Source organism: Anabrus simplex, chromosome 1, assembly GCF_040414725.1.
Source record: "Anabrus simplex isolate iqAnaSimp1 chromosome 1, ASM4041472v1, whole genome shotgun sequence".
In the NCBI taxonomy this organism is placed as follows: domain Eukaryota; kingdom Metazoa; phylum Arthropoda; class Insecta; order Orthoptera; family Tettigoniidae; genus Anabrus; species Anabrus simplex.
In genome coordinates, this window is record NC_090265.1 from 510860644 (window position 1) to 510886532 (window position 25889).

General features: G+C 37.9%; 1 protein-coding gene across 1 annotated transcript in view; it reads left to right on the top strand.

Moving 5' to 3' along the window:
• Positions 1–20005, top strand: part of LOC136868568 (CCA tRNA nucleotidyltransferase 1, mitochondrial) — a 131826-nt gene extending 111821 nt beyond the window's left edge. The window contains exons 8-10 of the mRNA XM_067144783.2: positions 172–275; positions 413–585; positions 19802–20005. Of these exons, the coding sequence (XP_067000884.1) occupies positions 172–275; positions 413–585; positions 19802–19938 (414 nt within the window). The 3' untranslated portion in view covers positions 19939–20005. The remainder of the gene's footprint in view (positions 1–171; positions 276–412; positions 586–19801) is intronic.
• The last annotated feature ends 5884 nt before the right edge of the window (positions 20006–25889 follow it).

Below are 25889 nucleotides of genomic sequence, written 5' to 3' on the forward strand. Positions count from 1 at the left end.
AGATCCATCTGTTGAGACCTGTAGACAGAATTCAGAAAAGTATATCAGTCTAATGTAGAAGAAGGCACTGTTATTTGCTGGCCTGTTTGTCTTTGATTCTATGTTCATCATTTAGCAATTCAAGTTGTATTCTCTCATGCATTCTTTTTTTTTTCTCTCTCTCTCTGTTAGGTGATATCTTTCCACAATCGTGTCAAGCTTTCGGCCTTTGATAGGGATCTTGGGTTGTTTGTTCTAGCTCATAGAGAGGACAAACTTGCAGTGAAGCCACTCAGGTAGGATCAAATACTAAGTTATTTAGTTGAGTGTTGGAGAGAGGGAGTGAGACTTGTTTGTTCTGTTCCTATACTAATATGATTTACTTATTAGGTGTGCTGGACTTGATCTAATGCCTGATTGTGTTTGTTTACAGGGCGTATCAAGCATTGGTAGTAAATACCAAGCTCAAGCTTGCTGATGCTCAGGAATATGTGAGACAGACCCTCCGATACAGAGGAGATAAGCAGTTACTTGATGAGTTTAATCAGTGGACTGTACCAAAGTTTCCTGTAAATGGAAACATGTTGAGAGCTAATGGTGTTCCAGGTATTATATATATATATACAGAACTTATTGTATTTTGTTTTGCTAAGATTTTTAGAGAATGATTATGTAGGTTCCTTAGAAAGATTTGAGAGCCATTTTTATAACTTTGGCATATAGTTCTGTATTATTGCAAGATTGAAATCCATCACAGGTACTTCACCAGTGGTGGCACCTTTTCAGGAGCATGTTAGCACCCGAACACGTAATGTTAGTGTACTGAATAATAACAGATTCAGTGCATAGTTCAGATGTCCCTCTTTTTGGCACTTGAGTAATGCTATCTGCTTTTATCGAAGGTAGAGGTATGGACCTCCCTTTTGGGATACCAGTTGATCCCAGAGTAATCAAAGACAACCTACCAGAATTTCATGGGAGGCTCGAGGAGTGTCCTAAAACATTCCTAAAGACATCGGAGTCTTCACTGTGTAGGGCAAATATACCTACAGAAATATACTTGTAAATTGTCAGCTAACAACTAAAAGCGTCAGCAGGGGCTTGGTGGCAGAACATTAAAGGGCTTGGCCTCAACTGGGAGGAATTCAAGAAAGAATTCGTCCAGAGATTTGACTTGGGGGCTGTCCAAACTTCGGTACAAAAAAAGTTCCTAACTGAAGCACAACCCAGTGGAATGAGAGCAGGAGCTTTCATAATTAAAAAACGCCAGCTCTTTAAGAGAGTCCGCGAGGGGGAAAATATTGACTCGAGCGTCGCTTATATAATTGAACTGCTTCATGATAAGGTTCGATCTCTTGTTAAGGTGGCACAACCAAAAACCTTTGAAGAGCTCCATCACATCGTAGCAAAATTAGACGAAGAAACAAGTTACCATGCCTCAAAAATGAAAACTTTAACAGCGGAGGAACCCCGGAAATGCTACCGATGTGGGCGGACCAGGCATTTAAAAGACCGCTGCCTAGTAAATTAGCTTGGGACCTTTTGAGTCGGGGCAAGGTTGGTTCCAGAAGAAGGAAGAAGCCCCAGATACATTACACTTGGCTAGAAGGTAAACATATTGGTCATATCTATAGTGGTGATGAACCTAATCCACCCCACCCGGCTGTTAACTTCACAATTAATGGCAAGCCTTCCATCACTATCCTTGACACTCAAGCTTCACACTCATTTGTGAATATGAATGTGGCAAAATTATTAAAACCTGTTCGTCCTGCTAAGGTGGCAACAGTCAAGGGGACAACCCATGACATATATTACAAAATTGCGGGTTGTACCTTTCTTCAAGCCAAGTGCTCTACTGAAGTCATAGATATACCTATATATATAGGATTTGATACCTGACATAATATTAGGACCCGACTTCTTAACTAAATATGGGGTAGTGATAGATTATACAGCCAATGAAATATTCTTTGGTAATAAACAGAATTAACCACACCCGGGTGACTGGAGTGGGACATGATGATGATGATGATGATGATGATGATGATGATGATGATGATGATGAATAAACAGAATTAGGTTGGCATGGATAGAAAATAAAGCCTTTGAGTCGGAAACTTAAGAAACCAATGTATTGGCCAAACTGAGAAAAGGGCTGTTGAGGGTGGAGGAGAAGGAAGACCTGGAAGTTGCTGAATAAGTTCTCTGAGGTCATTACTGATAGAATCAGGTTTACCATAATGGCAAAACATAAAATAATGTGTAAGGATAATGCCCCAGTTAAACAAAGGCCTTACCCACTTAACTCAGATAAACGAAAATTTTTAATAGAAAAAGTCAAAGAAATGAAGAACCAAGGATTGATTGAACCTTCAGTATCAGGATTGGCTTCTCCAGTAGTACTACCTAAGAAGAAAAATGGTGATTACCGACTTTGTGTGGACCTACATCAGGTAAATAACAAGACTATCAGATGCCTACCCCATGCCGGATCTCTGACATCTGATAAAGCAAGTGAGTGGGGCAAAAGTCATCAGTACCCTCGATTTGAACTCTGGCTTCTTGCAAGTGGAAGTCGAAGAAGAGTCTCGACTGATTTCTACTTTTTCCACCCCAAGAGGACTGTTATCAATTCAGAGTCGTGCCCTTTGGTCTTAAGTTTGCTCCAGCCACCTTTATGCGTCTGATGGACGAAATCTTGTCCGGATACACAGGCAAATTTTGCCAGGTCTATCTGGATGACATCCTCGTGTACAGCAAGACGTTTTCGGGCCATTTGGAACACTTAGCTGGAGTCTTAGAGAGGTTGAGGATTCATGGACTCACCTGCCAAGTCAGGAAGTGTCAGTTCGCATCAAACTCAGTTGAGTACTGAGGTACAAGGGCTTGGAGAGACAAACTGAGAAGAATAGGGCCATTGAGGAACAGGAAAGGCCTCGTACCAAACAGCAGGTACTTCAATTTTTAGCCCTCTGTGGGTGGTATAGTAGCTTTGTACCACACTTTGAAACGAAAGTTGCTACGCTAACCGACCTCCTCAATAAAAACATACCATTTAAATGGACCCTAAGGGAAGAAACAGCCTTCCAGGAAATAAAAAGATCTATTTGTGACTCTCCAAATCTAGCTTATCTGGATACAAGCCGGGAGGTCTGCTTGCAGACGGATGCGAGTGACATTGGTCTTGAGGCTGTACTGTTCCAGTATACTGAAGTTTACTTCCCACCTGCATGGATCTTCTCCGGTCATCGTCATTCCAAGGTCGCAAATTGCGAGGATTTTGGGAAAATACCACGATAATCCAGAAGCCAGTCATCCTGGTCAAGAGGAAACCTATTCTTCGATTCAGTGACGTTTCTTCTGGGTACACATGCGTCAGGATATCAAGAACTATGTCCAAGCCTGTCCAATCTGTGCTCGCACTAAGGCGAACAACCAGAAGGCGAGAACCAGCATGAAAGGACGCTGACCACATCAACCTTGGGATGTTCTCGCCCTTGACCTTATGAGACCTTACCCAAGGATATCTCGGGAAAAGACAGGGATCCTCGTGGTGACTGATCTATTCATCAGATAGATGGAAGCATTCGCCATCCCTGAAGCTACATCAGGATGTATCGTACAACTCTTAAGGACGGAAGTCTTCAGTCAGTATGGGTATCCTCGGTGTCTACTCACGGACAGTGGCAGTCAGTTCACCTCGAGACAGTGGTTGCAAGTTCTGTCGGAGTGGGGAATTGAACACTGGACTAATCTGATCTACCATCCACAGGCGAATCCCACCGAACGGAGAAACCAGGAGGTGAAGAAGATGCTTTGGATTCACTTGGTCGGCAAAGAAAATATCAAATGGGACCAGCACCTACTTGAGTCCCTGCTGGCCATCAGACAGCGGGTTAACCGCATCACAGGTTTCTCATCTGCAGAACTTTTCCTTGGACGTTCAATGAAGAGAACTGGTGACTGGGACTTTATCCATGGACAAAGGGAGGAAACGGAGGATTCTGGGCATGCGCGGAACCACTGGGTGCACCGCCAAGCCGAAGAGCGTTCAAGGAGAGAAGCCGAGAACAACAATGCACCGGAGGAAAGGGACTTCAGGCCTGGAACACTAGTTCTACGTCGAAACCATTCCCTCAGCAACAAGCTTCAGAAGTTCCACGCTGGGATAGCTCCAAAGTGGCTTGGACCTTTCGAGGTGGATAAGAAGTTGGGAAATGGTGTGTATCTCCTGAAGACTACACTGCTGACGAAAGTGTATACACAGTAATTATAATAAGAAGTATTTCTTGTCCACCTATTCAGTACAAATCACCTTTTTGGTGTTTACACTTTTATACAATTAATTTCTCTAAGGGACATGTTTCGTTCTGTTTAATATATTTACGACTGTTCAAGAACATCATTTTAAGATTAAGATTTAGGCCGAAGATGTTCTTTATAAGAGCGAAACATGTCCCTTAGAGAAATTAATTGTATAAAAGTGTCAACACCAAAAAGGTGATTTGTATTGAATAGTTGGACAAGAAATATTTCTAATTATAATTGCTGTGTATAACATCATTCAGTACGGAGTAACCATGAGAATAATGACCTGTAATGAAGGTGCATACTTCGGAATTGAAGGCGTTACCTCAACCCTACAAGAAGACGGAGAGACTGAGGAGTCAACACTCTCTACGGGGCCGCAGAAGAATGCCGACTTCATGGAGGATCAACACACACCGATACCTACCTTGGAGGATAAGAGAGTTGAAGACATAGACATAAGGACACCTAGATATAATTTAAAACCTAGAGTAAGGAATGTACAGGATAGATATTGAAGGTTTTAGGGGGATAATTGTCATAGGTACTACACTCTTAACTGTTGTAAAACCTTCAATTATTATGTTTAATATATATTAATTATATTTTATGAAATGCTAAATTATCCTTTATTAACCCTTTCACTACCAATTTTATCGTTTCATTAATTAGGTTATTTCTTTGCATTTACTGGTCAACGAACTTCTAATTAGTATGTATTGTCAATATCTAATTCATATCGGATACGTTGTGCCTCTGAGAGGGGTGGGACATATGTGTCCCAATGGTATTTCTGTGTGGGACATATATGTCCCAGTGGTATATTTTGAAAGATGCCAACCCTTATTTACAATACCATTATTTATAAGAGTATGAAATACAAAATATGGTACACAGAATACTAAGTATCCAAACTTAAAACGATGATGTATAAGATCAAATTATTAAGTTTAAAACACTTCACATGTAGGTTAGATTAGGTGCAGTAGATCAAGTGTGATAATTTACAAAGTAGTTCTTGCACAGAGGGAGCTTACACATTGTACAGAGAATTTTGGTTCTTGTTTCTTTCTTCAGTTTTGAGCACCTCACACATCGCCTTCTGGTGTTGCCTTCCACCGGCAACTGATCTCCGAAATTCAACATCAATTTTGATGCGAGGTAGGTCGCCCAGATGTCCTCTTCCTTTTTACAGTTGCATTTGTTTTGCCAACAGTCATCATTTGTTCTGCAAGGGGAATAATGTACTCCAGCAATGGAATATTTTTATGCTTGGTTTCTTGATACAAAATCCAAGAATTGACAACGGGCCATCATGAGGACCTTGAAGAAAACCTTTCTCCACCACTTTTGAGATTTTCTATCAAAATGGTATGTTCCAACTTTCCAATCTGAGAGATCTACACCTCCCATAATTTCATTGTAGAATGATGTTGATTCTGGGCAGGGAACTACTTCTTTATGCCCATTTTTCTTCTTTTTTTAGCACTTCGACTTCGTTTGCCATATGGCAGTTGCTAAGTACCACCACTTCTTTAGAATCCTGCCCTCTTGCAGCAAGCGTTCCAGAAGCATTAGCCAAGTTCAGACATTGACTCCTGTCTAACTTTCCCTGCAATTGTCGTTTTTGTCTGCTTCTGAGGCTGTATCACCATCCAAACGTACCGAATCATTATCACTAGGCACGTAATTTACATCCGCAACATCATCAGAGCCGAAGTCCAAATCTGATGCTGGATCTTCTCCATTGGTCTCTAAAAACTCTGCCAGTTGGTTGTCATTCGAAAAGACATCCTCCCAATGCCGTCTTTTTGAAGTGATCTTAGCTACAATAAACAAAAGCTATTTCGTAAACCAGGTTATAAAATACCACTGGGACTATATGTCCCAACAAAAACTACCAATGGGTTATATGTGTCCCATTGTAAAGAAATTAGATATAACATTGCACTAACCTGATATAATAATATGAAAGATGCAAGAAAGTGGTATTTATTATCGCTATAAGCACTTGCGTGTGTTACACAATGAACAAAATAATGTGACCTCTGAGAATTGGCGCGAAAACAATGACCCGTATCGATAATCTCCCTTTCTATGAATAAAACTTAGAACGAATGCCATCTGTTGGAAATTTATGGCAATGCTAAATCTAACAAATGTATAGATAACCATTGGGACACAGTCCTGTGCTATTATAATTGAATTAAATCCCAATGGGATTGCTTGATGCCCTTGCGGGACATATATGTCCCAGTGGGAGTGAAAGGATTAAATGTTAAATATAACTAATACATGGTTTCCCTGTAAATATGTATTATAAATTTGTATAACCTCAAATACGTATTGTGTATAAGTTTAACCTCAAAATCTATATAGTCGAAAGCTGTAGAAAACTATAATGTTCATATATTAGGTGTATTCTGCTATAATTTGGTAACTTCTGGAAACTTACTGTAAGGTTTATTATCCAGATACATATAGAGAGACATTAAGAATGTTGAAGAGATTTCCATGTGTATTGGTAAACAGTAATCGAAAGTTCGAGCTGGATCCATTACGGGAGTACTCTATTCGACTAGCTGGTCGATAGATGTTTTGTGTTCCATTTATAAAGTGTAAGAACCCTTCCAGAAATCTATAATTCTAGATGGTTGCACTTTACAAAGGTAAAAAATTGAGTGTATCCTCCTATTCAATACATCATATATTCCATCATTAGATGGAGTTATCAAATACAAATATGTTACGGCTCGCTTGAGACATCTTCAGTGAAAAAGGGCGAGGTTGAAATAATTTACATAATACAAGCTAAAATGCCAAAAAACATAATGAAGGAACAAATGAAAAAAACAAAAGAGAGCCTAGATGGAAAAATAAATTAGCACAATATACAATATTTACATCATTATGTGGAGCAAAAAAGAACTCGCTGTGATAAAATTCAGTGAAACGGTTAATACAAAACATTATTGAAACTAAAAACTGTGTTAGCCTAAGAAGAAAAGAAATGAAAGAAATGATACAGATAGAAATGAACAATAACAATATCTTGTAATATCTAGATAGTTGATCGAACAGTAGGCCTATATATATCGAGCTGTGAGTCAGTCAGTTCAAGAGTGTGTGTGTTATAGTGAGCGAGTCAGTATTGTTGATATCTGTACTTGTCAGAATCAACTTCAGGTTACTCTGCTATTAAGTGGTGTAGTGTCACCTGCTATTGTATGTAATTGTGTGTTGTGACAATAAAGTAGTTTACACAAGGAAGTGAATGTGCTCTCGTGTGATATTTATTTACGTCAAAATCGCATTTGGGAGCAATAATCAGGGTTAAAGGATCTTGGTGTAATACTTCCAAAGTCTTTTCTTGAAAGGGGAATACAGTGACATGGATTTACCTCTCTCTCTAAATAGGACAGTTTGGGAGATAATTTTAGATACTATACTGCAGGAATAAAATTTAAGAGTGCTAACAGGGCTGTATATATGTTATAATTTCTACTCGAAAACAAACTAGATTGGGGAACATTTTCTCAGGTGATACTACACCAAAAGATGTTCTTCAATATTGAAATGTTAAGACTCTTTCTTTCTCAGAAATACCTTATTGGCCCAAAAATTGCATGTCCCTGATGTTTGGAAGGCATTTACAAGAAATATTAAATAATGAAATAAAATTACAACATATTCAAGCTCTCCTATAACTAATTTAATTAGCCCTAAAGTAAATCAAAGTACATTTTTTAAATACAAAAGACTGTGGACTTGCCCCCATTTTAGGTAAAGGTTAAGAATGGGACCTGCAGTCATTTGTGCCACTGCATGAGGCTTGTGTATTGCTAGCACCTAATTAATTTGGTTATGGTGCCATCTGTCAAAGGATGGTGGACTATGTTTTGCTGATAAGTGTATATTAATTTGTCACCAGTGGTTTATTTTGCTTGACATACAAACTTCATTTAGATGTGTGTGTATTGGTTTACTTGATATGGAGTGCGAAGCAAGGAATAACATGTTTAAACTTTTATTTGGGATTGTTTATTGTGTCGCAGTTGGTGATGACATCTGTCTGTCTGCAGAATTCTGGGAGTGACACCATATTGTAGAAATTTCAGGCAGTGGCAGTGACTCTGATACAATTGTTATGGAATATGTAGCACAGTTGATGAAAATTGGTTAGAAAAATATATATCTTCCTAGGTTGGTTGGTGGTTCCCTAGTTTGGGCATTGAAAAATTCTATGTGGGATTTATATAATTCACCTTTATGCTGGTGGTCTCTTTCTTAATTTTTTCTACACTGGGACATCATAAGTACAATCGTGCTTATTATACGATACAATAAATGCATCATTATTTGTTTACACCAAACCAGGCTTGCCTTAAATTCAGTTAAGAAATTCAGAGGTTCATCTGGAATTACACCTTGTGGATTTATTAGGGAGATGCAAGATTATTTTAGAGGGATAAACATTCCCGGAGATCAACAGCTTAGAACTGTAGGGAAGTTTCTTGAAAGAGCAGGTAATATTTGTTTTTTGGCTTTTAAATATAGTTTTGAGGATTTCAAAGGATTTCAAAAAGCATTTTTGGATAAATACTGGAGTTATGAAATTCAACTAAACCTTAAATTCGAACTGTATTCAAGAAAATATGCCTCATGTACCACAATGAGACATGCAGATTTCTTTATCAGCCAAATGCATAAACTCAAAGAGTTAGATTGATTAAGGTCATATTCAAAGAATTCTAATAGCAATGAATATTCAGAGTGCTATTCAAGCTGAAATCATGCTTAGATAATTGGATGGTACTACCATGTTTAACCAGACTCGGAATATGAAATCATCTGAACATCATATTAATTTTATAGATCCGAATAGAGAACAGAAGTGAGATAATCATACCCAGTTGTCAGTCAACCAAGAAGAAAGAAGTGGAACCACAGAAAGAAAAAGGAGAGATGATCGAAGATGATTTTTGAGAAGAAAATTTACCAATTACAAAACAGATTCCAGAAACGGGAGAAATAGACCTCAAAATAAATCATATGTGAAAGAACCATATCCAGAACCAAAGGGAGAAAATTGGGGAAGAAACCAACACTAGAGATAATTTACAGAGAAGATGTGAAGAAAGTGGAAGGTACCTGGAGGAACTGCATAAATTATCAACAACAAAAAAAGAGTGGAAACAGACCTTAAAGCAATAAGATGATAAAATTTTAGAAGCTGAGCTTAGCTTCAATTACAGGATGAACAAAGAAAAAGGAAGTGCAAAAATCAATTAAGTTCCTTACCATATAGTTGTGAGCCTGGCCTGAGGAAAGAAAAAACTTTGATAGGGAATTAAACGAGAGTAAAGTTGGGGATGGAAATGAGTCGACTGTAGCACAAATAGACTCTTGGATAAGAAACCTGAGGAACTATTAGAAGATTATGTAAGAAATGAACATAATAATATGAAAGGACTTCCTGTTATTGAAACCAGAATCGGAAGATTGAAAACGAAGGTCTTGATTGATACAGGCACAAGTATGAGCATCATTTCCAAGCATTGTACTGTTGGAAAAACAGGAATAGAATTGGTTTTCTGCAATGAAGATTAGAGGCATTATTCCTGATAGAATGGTTGTTATAAAGGAACAAACTTTCTTAGAAGTGGAAATTGGAAGATCAGTATTTCTTCATTCTTTTATGGTTATGCCGAGAATGAAATTTAATTTGATAGTTAGAGCTGATTTTATCAGGACTTGTGGAGTTGTTATTGATCATGACGTTATTCAATTTAGAAAAGCTGAAATTACAGAAGTTATAATTGTAAATTAGGAAGATATTAAAGAAACCCATTCGAGAATAATAACCTTATTTATATTTCTAGGCAAATAAAAATATCAGAAACATGGGAAGATATGGAAGAGATCTTCAGAGTGATAGATAAAATCTTGGAAGAGGGTGAATCAGAAACCCATCCTCCTAATGACAATATGAAGAAGGTAGCAGAAATTAATGGTTCTGAGAGAGTGAGAGAGAGAGAGAGAGAAGCAATTATTGAAGAATCTTTTGCTCGAATACAAACATGTTTTTTTATGATAAGCCTGGGAAAATTCCATATTTTAAGTATGAATTATTGGTTAAAGTCATGCTACCCTCCAAAAGAAAACCATACCCAGTACTGGAAAAACATCACACTAGGGTAAAGAAGATCGAGGATATGGAAAAAGATTGCATAATTACGAAGAATCCTATTCCAATTGTGAACGCCATAGTAGTGACAGAGAAACCCAATGGATCATTCATTACCTGTATGCTTAGGTACCAGGTCTTTGAATGAAAAATTTGTACCTGAGCATGATCGAGCACCTAATATTAAGGACATTACCAGTATCAGAAAATTCAGGAATATGAAATATTTCACCTGCGCTGATTTTACTTCATCCTATCACCATTTGGAGCTTGATGACCATTCTAAACTTTTAACCAGATTTATGTTTGAAGGACAAACATACATTTTTGAATGTTCACAATTTTGGGATCAGAAACACAGGATCAGCCTTGATAAGAGCCCTCGACAGATGTTTAATTCCAGAGGTGAAGGGATTTACGGCAAGATATATTGATGATGTCTTAATAGCATCGGAAACCTATGATGAACACATGGGAAAACTGGAGAAGTTATTCAAGAATTTATCCTAATCATTTCAAAGCGAACATTAAAACATCTCATTTTTGTCAGCCTGAGATTCTTTATCTTGGACACATGATTGATGGAAATGGGAAAAGGCGTAACCCTATTAAAATCAAATCTATTCACAAATTTTTTCCAACAATTAAGCGGATTTGCCAATTCTTGGGCATGGGTGAATTCTTAGCGAATCACTGCCCAGGATATGTGGAAACTGTGGCTCATTTGCAAGAAATGTTGAGGAAAAACTAGAAATAGAATTGGTCTTTGGGATGAGAAGAGGCATTCATCAAAACTAAGGGAATGTTGGAAAAAATATCAAGTTAGTATACCCAAATTTGAATGAAGCTTTCGTCATGCAATCTGATGCTTCTAACATTTGAATTGGATCGATCTTGTATCAAGAAGATTCTGCGGATTCCAAGAACTGTACTTATTTAGCTTTTTTTAGTAGAAAACATCAAAAACATGAGAAGAACTATTCGACTACGGAATTGGAAGTGCTTTCTATCATATATGCTCTCCAATGTTGAAAAAGTTAATTTATGGATTTTGAATTATGGTACGAACAGATCATAGAACATTTTCATTGAACATTGCCAAGGAAAAGATAACATTCTCACAGATATCCTTAGTAGAAATCCCAATACAGAAGTCAGAGATGTGGTATCAATAGAACTAATTTCTGAAGATTATTAAACTCTAAGGAAATTAGGATTTCTTAAACAATCTAAAAAAAGAGATAAATATCTAAGACTATTAATTAATTATTTCACAGGAAAGTTGTTACCTGGGGAACAAAGATATGAGGAAACTCATCATATATCTCGAGATTATCTGTATCAGAATGAGATTGTATATAAGTTTATAGACCGAGATCATACTAAGTGAAAGGTTATGGTACCAGATAAATTACAAGATCTTGTATGACACACTCATAGAATGATCGATCACACTGGTGTGGATAAAGTTGTAGCCACTTTACACGAAACTTGTACATGGATTAAATTAAGACACAGGTAGAGACATTATCAAGACTTGTGATGTTTGCCAGAGAGTGAAATCCAATAATTTCTTATTAACTCAATCACCGATTCTGATATTACCAAGTAAACCACGGGAATTTAAAGGACTGGATGTTTTCGTACCTGTGCCACATGGAATAATGGGTTTTAAATTTATTTTGGTCATGATGGATGTATTCTCAAAATATCTTACCTTATATCCCATGCAAAAAGCTAATGCTAAGCAGACTTGGAGAAGAATAAAGATGTATCTTATACCATTTATGAGAAAACCGGTTTTCTTGCTAACTGATCGTGGTTCTTAGTTTACCTCATTTGAATTCAAGCAAGCGATTTGTGAACTTATCATTCAACCTATTCTAAATTCAGTAAGAAGACTGGAGAGTAACCCAAGTGAGAGGGTAATGGAGGAAGTAGTGAAATTTTGCAGAATTTATTAGAGAGGAAAACATTAGAATTGGCCAAATGTATTGCCGATTATGATGAGCTGTGTGAATAATACCATTCACGAAGCTACAAATCAAATTCCAGTGGTCCTACATTTCAACCGATATCGTAGTAGACCATGAAATAACATTGTTCCAGAAATAGAAAATCCATGTCTTATGCATCAGTTGAATATCCAGCGGATCATTGTTGGTGATCGCAACAGAGGATTGAAACTAGTCCTGTACTCATAATATACTTTTAAACATAAATGCATATAATTAACACTGTCCAAGTATTGATTTGGTTGAGAACCCCTAACCTACAATTGTGAATTTAACGCACTCTATTGGAGTGATCGGCTGCCTATGATTGGCTGTTTATTAATTCACTTACCCTCCGCCAAAAGGCAGGACTCAAATGCCAAGTCGAAACTTATTATTTACTGTTGTCTTGTATACCTATTTAAGAAGAGCCCTCCAGTTGTCAACGTATGGAACAAATTATTGTATTTGCTGGCCAGCACTGACTTCTTTGTCAGGGAGTTATCTTAGAACCTCAACCTAGCACACAAGTCAGCATGTGCAGCATTGGGGTGAAAAGAAGAAAAAGCAGAAACTGCAGTTTGAGACTTCTATGACACTCCGACCATTAACACAAACGAATGGAAGGAATCAAACTTTGAGTTATGGCATGTCTTTGCAATGGCTGCCGTTCACAGTTTCCATTACAGAATCTGCAATTAAAGGGGATATTACCAATCAACAGCTCAGTGCACTTGTACATTGTGTGGGGAGCACTGCAAGCAGTATTGCCTACTCATCTGCCAAAAAGGACTAAATCAATAGCTTTCTCTGCAAGTGATAGTCATTTTCAACAATGTTGTTATTTTACGTACACAGTGCATTTAAAAAATCTTATTATTGTGAATACCCAATAAATTTATGAACCACAGAGTTCATGCAATTTTTTGATACTGAACTATGTCTTTTAAAAGACAGTTACAATACTTTTTCACCTCAGCTTGCTAGCTGTATGGTAGGTTGCTTCCCAAATAGTACATATTTGGCTAAACTGAAATATGCTACAGAATATTTATTACTCACCATAATGAAACCATTTTAGAGTCAAGTAACAGGTGAAGTAACACTATTTTTACTCTTGTATAAACAAAAAATTATGTGAACGAAAGGAAACAAAACAAATGCTTTTGCATCTTTTCTGCACCGATTCATGATAGTTATCACAAACTGGATGTGGTACTCGGAATGTAACATGTCCGCAAAATATATTGCTCACTAACAAACAAATGAATGCAGAACAGTACATTATACATTCCAGTTTCAGCACATTTAATATATATATTTTTTACAAGTTGCTTTACGTCGCACTGACACAAATAAGTCTTACGGTGATGATGGGATAGGAGGGGGAAGGAAGTGGCCGTGGCCTTAATTAAGGTACAGCCCCAGCATTTGCCTGGTATGAAAATGGGAAACCATGGAAAACTATCTTCAGGGCTGCCAACAGTGGGGTTCGAACCCACTATCTCACAAATACTGGATGCTGGCCGCACTTAAGCGACTGCAGCTATTGAGCTCGGTGCATTTAATTTTAATACCTGGTACCTCACCTCTCACTATGGTGCATACTTGTATCCTTCCTGACATACCATTAAGCCGTTGTAGCATGATAGACAAAAAGATCTAATATGATGTTCGTTGATAAATAGTTCCTTTTGCGAGTGAACAGTCTGTTTTGTGTGATCTGTGAAGTACCCCAGGATGTTGAGATGAAATAGCTGGATCTCCGTATGGCTGTCAGGAGTAAAGATAGACAACATGCAACTTCTTTTTTATAGTTTGTAGAGATATTCTGCTTTATGGCCGCTTTTGAATTTCCTGTAAGCGAAAAGACCCAGGTAGCAGTCATTGTCCCTGAATTACACATGTGAAGCAAGTCCTTAACACTATCCATATTTGTGTAACATTTCCATATCCAAATTTCATCATCTTTGATTCACTCTTACACCTCATCTGGCAGCTGCCATGGTGGATCAGTGGTAGAGTGTCCGGATCGTGATCCTAAGTTAGCGGGTTCAATCCTGGCCGAGGCAGTATATTTTTGAAGGTCAGTCAAATATCATGGCACCGCATGTTGTCGTTGACATGTTGAAAATCTCTGGCGGGGCTCTTGGTGTCACCCGATAAATTTAAATTAACTCAGCCATAATATAGTCATGATGTCAGGAAGAATTATGAATTTTGAAGTGAATGGATAGAGAAGTGACAAAAAAAGGCATGATTGTTAACCGCTCAATCAGGGGAAGTTTTCAGATGTGGTAATAATAAAAATAATAATCATAACAACAAAATGAGGGTAGTAATAATAATAATCATCATCGTATGGTCTCAGCTACCGTGGTGCAGGTCTTCCGAAGTGGCACCATCTAGGCCACCTAGTTATAAATGTCGACATTCCAAATGTTCAGCTAACCAGCAGTGAAAGCAGAATTCTGCTGGAATGGATACCCTCTTCAGACCCAATGTCCTCATAGGAGGAAAGCTGAATTTTATTCTCTGTAAATGTAATTTGAATTTTCAAATAATTTTACTTATGATTGTTCTCAGAGCTTGTCTTCATGATTTCTTAGATCACCAACATACTGTAACATCTAAGGTGGCCTTTCAACTTGACAGTAACAATGTCTCCTACAGTTCCTGGTACACATCCTGTACATGAAGAACTGAGATGTAGAAAATCACAAATTTCGGTTATACATCCCTTTAGGGAAAAAGAAAAAAAAAAAAAAAAGAAAAAATAGAAGTCATATATAGCAACATGAATGTGAACACACAATAGAATGAACACGAGGACAGGTCAATGTGAGGCGAGGGAGCAAGAGTAAGGAGACAAGACAAGCATGAAAACGTAAAAGGACAAGGAATTCTCCACATCTTCATACAACGCCATCTTCAAATCCATCAATCCCACTTCTCCTGTATCAATTTCTTCTCATCCGTGATAAGCTCCTTTCTGCTTCCAAGGTTCATCAGAAGGGCAAATTTCAAAAAACTCATTGAAGGGCCATAATCACAGGCCTACAGTCTTGTAGTGGAAACTGTAGGATAAGAAGAAGGAAGCTGGATAAACACAGGAAAAACAAATTAAAATATATTTTGGTAACATGGATGACGTATGCATTTCATCATCCTACCTGCTTATTGTAGATCATAGCACAAGTACAAGAACTGGAATATCTGATTTCTTGAACATTTTGTGGATTTTCTTTATGTAAAAAGGTCTTCCCAACACTAGAGATACTATTTGGTGCTACAGGTTAAGAAAATTGCATTTTTCTTTGCATTATTTAAAGATGCATCTCACTGATTTACAAGTTTGGTGCAGAATCAAACCTGGCCTCTGCTAGTGAAAGTACTGTCCACATTTTTGGGCAAATTTGAATTGTGAATTTTATTTGTGCAGATACAAATTAGCATTACAGAAATTCATTTTTCCATAAATGTGGCCTTCAGTCCTGAAAAGTGTAGGGATACAACCAGACTTGAAAATTAGCTTTCTGGCCATACCTCTATACAATTGATTAGCTGGAGAACCTCTTCCTTCCCAATTATTATTTATTTAGCATATGGCTTTTAGTAAAGCCTCCATGGCTCAGGAGGCAACGCGTCGACTCTCACCGCTGGGTTCCGTGGTTCAGATTCCGGTCACTCCATGTGAGATTTGTGCTGGACAAAGCGGAGGCGGGACAGGTTTTCCTCTGGGTATTCCCGTTTTCCCTGTTATCTTTCATTCCAGCAACACTCTCCATTATCATTTCATTTCATCTGTCAGTCATTAATCATTGCCCCAGAGGAGTGCAATAGGCCTCAGCAGCCGGCACAATTCCTATCCTTGTCGCAAGATGGGGGCTTCATTAATTCCATCCCTGGCCCGGTCAATGACTGGAATTTTTTTTGTAGGTTTTCATTTTCATTTCATGGCTTTAAGTGCTGGAAGTGTCCAAAGTCATGTTCGGCTCACCTGGTTCAGGTTTTTCTGTTTGACTCCCGTGGATGACTTGCACATCTGGGTGTGAGGAGATGATGATGATGATGATGATGATAGGGAGAGTGTGAAACCCACAGTTAGCACATAACCTACTCTTATTGAGTAACACCAAGAGGTTTGCTCAAGGCGTAACATCCCCATCTGATGACTAGAACCACTATCAACAGAGTCATTTGCCCTTACTCCTTATGAATATTGCAGAGAGGTTTGGAATTGAATCCAGGCTTTTGGCGCATCTTGTGATTAGAATTTGTATACCTCCACCTCTCCTAACCTGTCCGTCAACATTCTGATGGGCTTTCCTTCCTGATAGTACAGTTTAAATTAATTTTTCAATCTTATTTTTTCACATCTTCCCAAACCCCGTCTAAATCTCTTGGCCTTTAGGTGGCCCATCCCACCCCTTCAGGGTGGGGAATGAAAACATTTGAACAACAATTTTTCAACCTCCTGCCTTAGGACATTGTTTTGCTGTCATTAGTTAGGGCTGTGTGGAGGTTTGTTTACATTTACTATCAGTTTAAAGAACTACATTGAGAAACATATTCTTCTAACATCAGAGATTGCTATAATACTGGAAATAGAAGGGACTCCTTCCATATTTTCAGAGTATTTAACATATTTTTTAAGCCTTTATTAATACTTTATTAGATATGCTGCATTTTTATAATTGAGGACAGCTTGTTCAAAAAGATCTCTCTTACAAACTCTTAAATTGAAATGAGCAATCCTACAACTTGAAAATTACTTCTTGTGATATTAGAGTTATGTACTGGGTTGTAGGAATATTCAGCTTGGATAATGAATTGTTCTCAGCTGAGAGAATTTTTAAATGTTGATTTTTTCTTTTTTTCCCTCTTGACTCACATTTTCTGTTTGTATAAATAACAGACCACACTGGAATACTCATGTTGTCACATTCAATCTTACCAATTTTATCTCAGATACGAAGAGACTTATGGTTTGACTTCAGATAGTTATTGCATGAATGATATTGAAGGATGCATAACTTTTTTTTTTTTTTAATACACTTTTCAGTAGTTCATCATCATTCTACAGTTCACGTGTCTTCACTCATCAGTTTACAAGTCCCCAGCAACACAAGCATCAGTGACTTGTTAATGTAGATAGTAGGTTCGAACCCCACTGTCGGCAGCCATGAAGATGGTTTTCCATGGTTCCCCATTTTCACACCAGGCAAATGTTGGGGCTGTACCTTAATTAAGGCCACGGCTGATTCCTTCCCACTCCTAGGCTTTTCCTATCCCATTGTTGCCATAAGACCTTCCTGTGTCGGTGCAATGTAAGGCAAGTTGTAAAAAAAAAAAAAAAAAAAAAAAAACTACTGTATACATAATTTTTAGCCCGCCTGGTGGCCATGATCGTTAAGGCGCTGAAGTCTAAAACGGTCTAACACCGAGGTTAGCCGGTTCGAGTCCCGTTGGTCGAAAAAATTTTCACCATCAGAATGTTGGCCGGCAGGGTAGGGGAGGTGGTGGTATACAATTTCTAATCACTAGATTGCGTGCCAAAAGCCTGGATTAAATTCCAAACCTCTCCGCAGTGCTCATATGGAGTGAGGGCATATGACGCTGTTGATGGTGATTCGTCCGTCGGATGGGGACGTTAAGCCTTGAGCAGACCCCTTGGTGCTATTCGACAGGAGTAGGCTATGTGCCGGCACCGGGTTTCACCCTCTCCCTACTATCATATATCACGTCATTAATTTCATCTCTCATTAACTCCTCTGATGAGGTTGACGTCAGGAAGGGCATCCGGTCATAAAAAACCGCCACGACAAATTCATCTCACCTCATACCCGACCCCGTAGGGAAACGGGACAAGGGCTGGACAAACAAACTGTATACATAATTTTTCTTTACTGTTATTAAAAAGCAAGGATATTCAACATAAAATGGGGGCTTTATATAGATGAACTTTTCTTCTTCTTCTTCTTCTTCTTCTTTTATGACCACATAGGATCACTTTAGTCAGTCCGTCGTTCAGGTCTCTTTGAAGGGATTGTTCGGGCTTTGCGGTCCTCCCAGTACTTCTTCAGACGCTCCGATCTTCGTGCCCTTTCCTCAGTTGAAAATGTGCGTGTTGTTGGTTTGTTTTGTGTAAGGGTAAAGCGGAGGTTTGTATTCTTGAGTTTTGTATTCAATTTTATCTTATTTTTGGTGTCTTCTGTTGTAAGGCCTATTTCCTTCAGATCCTCTCTTACTTCTCTGATCCATTTACATCCTGTTGTGGTATTTTTTGAGACGAGATTGTGTTGTACTAGTTGTTTCAGAAGTCTCGAGTCCTGCATCCTCATGATATGTCCAAAGAATCCCAGTCTCCTCTTACGCATAGTATCTGTAATGGGTTCTAGCTCTTTGTACACGACTTTGTTAGGTATTAACCGCCACTGTCCATCTTTCTGATATTTTTTGTTGATACAGGTTCTTCCAATCCTCCTTTCAATTTTCTGAAGTCTGTCAGTCTTTGATTGTTTATTCAGGTAAAAGAGTGTTTCTGCTGCATATGTAGCTTCCGGTTTTATAACTGTGTTGTAGTGTTTTATTTTTGTATTTATTGATAGACATTTCTTTTTGTAGATATCCCATGTTAATTTTTGTGCTTTAGCTAATCTATTTGTTCTTACTTGGATTGAGATTTTTTCATTTAAGTTATGTGTTATTACTTCTCCAAGATATTTAAACTGAGTTACTATTTTGATTTTATTACCATTTATGGTGACTTCTTTTAGCTGTGTTGGTTTTTGGGGCATAATTTCTGTTTTTTCAAATGATATTTTGAGGCCAATTTTATTTGCAATGTTTTGAAGTTCTGATATCTGGGTTTTTGCTTCTTTTATGTCCACTGCTAGTAATGCTAAATCGTCAGCAAAACCCAGGCAATTTGTTTTGATTTTTCGGCCAATCTTTATTTTGGGGGGACATTTTCTAAACCATTCCCTCATTACCATTTCTAGAGCACAGTTAAATAATAGTGGTGAGAGCCCATCTCCCTGCCGTAGTCCAGTTTTAATTTCAAATGTCTCTGATGTTTCACCCCTAAACTTCACTTTTGACTTGGTATTGGTGAGAGTCAATTTTATCATGTTTATTAATTTGGGGTGTAGTCCAAGATGAACTTTTATAATAATGAATTATACAAACAGTAGTTTTTTTTTACATTGTTTATTAGATAATTATCAATTTTTCAGTTTCATCATATGGTGATTGAGCAAACAAGGAGTAGTTTATCCGTTTAGCTCAGGTAACAGTAATGACATTTTTTTGGTACTTCTTGTTTCAGGTGGCAAGGCAATGGGTGCAGTCCTGCAAAAACTGAAAGAAAAGTGGATTGATAGCGACTTTACTTCAACTTCCGAAGAGCTAGAGAAATTCATACCAGAAATCCTTGATACGTTGGACATTAAAAAACCTAAGTGACTAAAAATTTCAGTGTTATTACCTACTTGATTAAAAATATTAAATAAATTTTACCATAAAACTTGAAGTACCACCGGCCTTGTTTCTTGTGTACTTCTACATGCCTACATGTCCTTAAAATGAATTTGTTTGATCAGAAATATTCAATCATTGAAGTAGTGCTATTCTTAGTAAGTCTATACATTGTAAATTCTATTTTCCTCATCCTTTCATTTTATTTGTATTACTACTGTCTATTTTAGCATTCTTTCTTCAGTCGTCCATTAAATATGTCCAAATATTTTGTTGCTGTGGATATTCTGTCACCTTTACCACTTTCAGTTATTTTTATACCTTCATATTCTATATCTCCTTGCCTTCCAAAATTCTACTTCAGAATACATTTCTGCTTCATGTATTTGTCTTTTACCCTTCTTTGTCCCTTGACAGGTCTCAGTTGTGCATAATTACAGATACAGTATTATCCCTCGTTTACACTATTCAAGGGACCCAAGGAATACTGGTGAAAATGGGGGGAATGTGTAAATCGTGTGAAACAACGTATATATTAAAAATGCTCTGTAAAAGGTCCTAAATGTTACACAAATGCATACTATTAATTTATAGAATATTTTAATCTTTCCTATTGCAGTCTTCATCTTCTACCACTTTTTCCCACACCTGTGGGGTTGCGGATGCAAACTGTGTCACAGATACGGATATGGCCCTTTTTTACGGCCGGACGCCTTCCTGACGCCAACCATCCATGGAGGAATGTAATCACTATTTCGTGTTTCTGTGGTGGTTGGTAGTGTGGTGTGATGTGATGTCTGAATATGAAGAGGAGAGTGTTGGGACAAACACAAACACCCAGACCCAGAGCCAGAGGAATTGATTGCAAACGATTAAAATTCCTGACCGGGCCGGGAATCGAACCCGGGTCCCTCCAAACTGAAGGCTTCAATGTTTGTCATTCAGCCAAGCGTTGGACTTAATCCTATTACAGTACTTATCTAAAAGAAAGGTCCAGTGTAAATTAACTGTTGACACTACACTGCCTTTGTAATTCTGCTCATCCACTGACCACGTGAAGGGTAGCCTACCAGTAGGTAGTTAAAATATTGTGTAATGCAATGTATTATTTTAATGTGGTTATCTTTCTTAGAATGGCTATAGAATTATCTAACATGCGATCAGTTTTCTTTCTCTGGATGGAACATTTTAATTGCTACTATTGTACTTATTTACAACATTAACACACACTTATTCCAGACAGAAAACTACACAATCACTGCTTCCTACCGAAGCAGTCTAGATTCGATCTGTGTTTACACTTCTTATTTCTAATTTTCTTTATATGTTTTTCAAGTTCATATAGTCTCCATTCCTGACACGGCCGACTTGATGTGTCGCTCTAGCTATCTCCTTACCGGCCTTGACAATCAGGTCCACGCATTGTAATTAGGAGTGGTTACACAGCTCGACACGTGGCGCTGGTGGCCTATCTATTTGCGGTAGAAATGCATGCTTCTTTGTGGAAAAGATATTGACTTTGATTGCCGATCGTAATTTAGAGTTATGGAGAATGTTACATAGGTTAATACTGTTAAAATGATTAATCCTAAAGGTTACTTTGATTGATATTTGCCAAAATAATGTCGTGCAATGAAACTGCGGAGAGGTGGAGTAGTCAAGCTGACGTTCTGATATTGACTCTGATTGCCAATTTATCTTAATTTAGGGAATAAAGGAGTATGTTACATTGAATAATACTGTTAAAATGATTAATCCTAAAGGCTACTTTCATTGATATGTCCCAAAACGACGTTGTGAAATGGAACTGCGGAGAGATGGCGTAGTCCCACTGACGTTCCTTAACTGTCAGGAATAATAGTAATTGCTTTTATTATCATGGCATTTAGATACATAGCAGAAGTAACCACAATACTTTTGTCTTTTGATGTTAATCTCTGAGAGCCATTGTTCAATGAGAATTTTAAAATTCAAGTGCTGCTCTCAGGAAGGGGACTGGACAAAACATAAAAGCCTTACGTTTTCTATATTCGTTATATGGATAACATAAATATTTTGACTCAAAAATCTTTAAATGTAAATTTCTATATATATAGATTCAGGTTACATTTCATTCATACCTTGCACTAGAATTTTAAATACCGGGCGAGTTGGCCTTGCAGTTAGGGGCACGCAGCTGTGAGCTTGCATCCGAGAGATAGTGGGTTCGAACCGCACTGTCAGCAGCCCGGAAGATGGTGTTCTGTTTTTTTTTTCGTTTTTTTTTTTTTTTCTTTTCCATTTTCACATCAGGCTGTACCTTAATTAAGACCATGGCCGATTCCTTCCCACTCCTAGCCCTTTCCTATCCCACCATTGCCATAAGATCTATCTGGGTTGGTGCGATGTAAATAAATAGCAAAAAAGAAGAAATATATAAAATAAATATTCAGTGAGACAAAAGTATTTTAGTAAATACATTGTAAACTGTTAATTGCTCAGGTAACAACACTTCATACGTTGGCCTTACCGTCATAACGGTAATGGTTCTTACTTGCCAGTGTTTAAATGTTAAAGTTCAGATTATCTTGGATAAAAATCTGTTGTGTTGCTGTCATATGGCAAATACGACTCTGACTCAAGGATTATTATTATTATTATTATTAAAGCGTCTTTATTGTGGCGAAGTTAGGGCTCCCGGCCCTTTCTTACACTTAACCACTTCATGTATATACAATGTATATTTTACATAAAATTTAAACATATGAAATCTTTACAACCTAAAGTATAACTAAAGCAACTTAAGTATCACTAACTAAACTAAGGTGAGTAAAGTATAACTAAATTATATACAGGAACACATTGCAATAAACAACCATATTCACTCTCATTCATGCATCCCATTCACACTCAAGAAAGACTGGAAGTGCTTAAAAGATGACGCTGGCAAAGGATTTTAAATTTTGTCTTAGATTTAGCTTCCCTGATGTCATTGGGGAGTTCATTCCACCAGCTCGTGGCGGTGATAGTGAACGATCTATTGTAGGTTGCGGTTCGATGCACAGGAATTTCTAGCGTACAGCCCTACCGGGTATTGAACAGGTGCAGGGAACTAAGGTAGCGAAATCTGGTGGATAGGTAAGGAGGAGTGTTTTCAGAAAGCACTTGATACACCAAAGTAGTTGCGTGGAGTCTACGTCTGTCATTCAGTCGTAACCAAGATAATTGTGTATAGAATGGGGATACATGGGCGTATGGTTGTATGTCGAATGCATACCTGATGCATGCATTTTGGGCACGTTGCAGTCTCATGCTTTGCTCGTTATTGATATCAATAAAAACTGTATCACAGTATTCGAGAATCGGAAACAAGAGTGATTGAATGAGCTTTATTTTCAAGGACCGAGGAAATATATTTTTAAACCGCTTCAGAGGATGCAGGCTTTGATATACCTTTTGGCACACTTTCATCACATGTTGCGACCAGTTCAATGTTTCGCTTATAGCCACACCAAGATTCATAACTGTTTCACAAAATGGAATAATGGTATTGTTTAGTGCTACAGGAGGAATTTCGTATTGTTTTAAGACGTGTAAGTTTTTTGAAGTACCAATGATTATTGCTTGCGTTTTAAGAGGATTAATTTTGAGATTGTTACTCAATGCAAAATTACTTATGAGACTTAAATCAGCATTAACTTTTTCTACAGCACTCTGAATTTTATCAGTTCTTGAGTGGTAGTAGATCTGCAGATCATCAGCATAAAGATGATACTTGCAATGTGTAATCGATTTGGCAACATCGTGTAAGTAAATTGCAAACAGCAATGGTCCAAGTACAGACCCTTGGGGGACACCGAGGGGTTTGTTAAGCCACTCAGATCTGCTATTATTTACTTTGACACACTGACGGCGATTTTTGAGGTACGAACTGAAAAAGTTTATTGCTGTCTTGCTGAAATTTAATGAATCCAATTTTGAAAGTAGCAGTTGAGGAACAACAGTATCAAAAGCACTAGAAAAATCAAGTAGAACCAGTACAGTCACTTGTCGAGTGTCCATTGCCTGTCGGATATCATCAGTTACTTTCAGTAGGGCAGTCGTTGTGCTGTGTCCTTTCTTGAAACCAGATTGGTAAGGGTCAAGCAGTGAGAAGTTAGTCAAGTAAGTGAGGACTTGTTCGTGTACCAAGCGTTCTGGTACTTTGGAAAGGGGTGGGAGAATGGATATAGGGCGATAATCTGATGGTAAACTAGGAGAATTCTTCTTAGGAATAGGAATGACGATACCGTGCTTCCACACAGTTGGGAATACTCCCTGTACAAGGCAATGATTAAATATATGCGTCAGAATAGGTAATATGGCACCAATAATATTTTTTATGAAAGATAATGGTATGTCGTCATTACCGGGAGCATCAGACTTGAGGGAGTAAATTACACGCTTCACATCGTTCGCCCCAACTTTTTTGAAAGTGAATTTTACTTGATTTACTCGGGAATGAGCATTTATGGCGTTAATATCATCATTAGTTAGGTCATCAACTGGTTGATGATTATTATTATTATTATCATTATTAGGATAGTTAGCATCATAGTCATTATTGTCAGTAATATCATTATTAGTGTATGCTGCTTTCGTAAAATGAGAATTTAGATCATCAAGTGGTATACTGGGTGTCTGCATGGTCAGGCTGCGACCTATACCCATCTGATGCAAATGTTTCCATATTAGTGCTGAATTTCGTCTGTTTGTTATCTCTTGAATATATTTATACTTGCTGTTACGAATTAATTTCTTAACTTGATTTCGGAGAATACGGTAATTTTCGAAATCACTAGTGCTTTCAGTTCGCCTAAATCGCCTATACCAAGCATCACGATTTGCCATGACCGATTTAATTTCATTTGTTAGCCAAGGAGACGAAGGGTGAGAAACTCGAATTTGCTTCTTCGGAGCGTGTTTGTCATACAGTCCTAATATTAAAGAGTTCAGTCTGTCAACCTTATCATCAATGTCATTAGTCAGTAGAATGTCATTCCACGGCAATTGATATGCTTCATTTCGTATTATCTCAGTATTAAAATGCTTGAAGTCTCTTCGCATTATGTACCTGGTTTTGTACTTTGGTGCCTTGAGAGAGTAACATAAGTATATGAGATCGTGGATTAAGGATTATGCAATGAAAGAAAATGAAGGGGTAAAAAATACCCGATTAGCATCATTAGCTGCCACCCCCGGAGGCCCGGGTTCAATTCCTGGTCCTGCCACAAAATTTTGAAAGTGGTACGAGGGCTGGAACTGGGTCCACTCAGCCTTGGGAGGTCAACGGGATTGATTCCCACCTCAGGCATCCTCAAAGTGGTTTTTACCATGGATTACCACTTCTCCAGGCAAATGCACGGATGATACCTAACTCAAGACCACAGCCGCTTCCTTCCCTCTTCTTTGCCTATCCCTTCCAATATTCCCATCCACAACGCAAGGCCCCTGTTCAGCATAGCAGTTGCGGCCGCCTCGGCAAGGTACTGGTCATCCTTCCCAGTTTTATCCCCGACCCGAAGTCTCACGCTACTACCCTTGAGGTGGTAGAGGCGGGATCCCTTGCAGAGTCCGAGGAGAAGGCCAAGGGGTAAACAGATTATGAAAGAAGTAAAGATGATAGATGCCCGAAATAGAAACGGAAAATTAAGAGGAAAGTGCTAATTGCTTTGAGCAACTAGTTTTGTCCTGGTCTATAGAGAATTCGTGAAATGATAGTGTTCGAAATACAAAAAGGCACACAGTAATACATATTCGAATATTTCCAAACACAGTTAAAGAAAAGCAAATCACTACACCATTAAAAAAACGAATTAGCGCGTAAATTAAAATTCTTGTTTAGGACGAAGTTACAGCGAGAAATCACTTTGAGCCACTCATTACATTTGTTCTTGTTTGCAGAAAATTTCTGCTTGAAG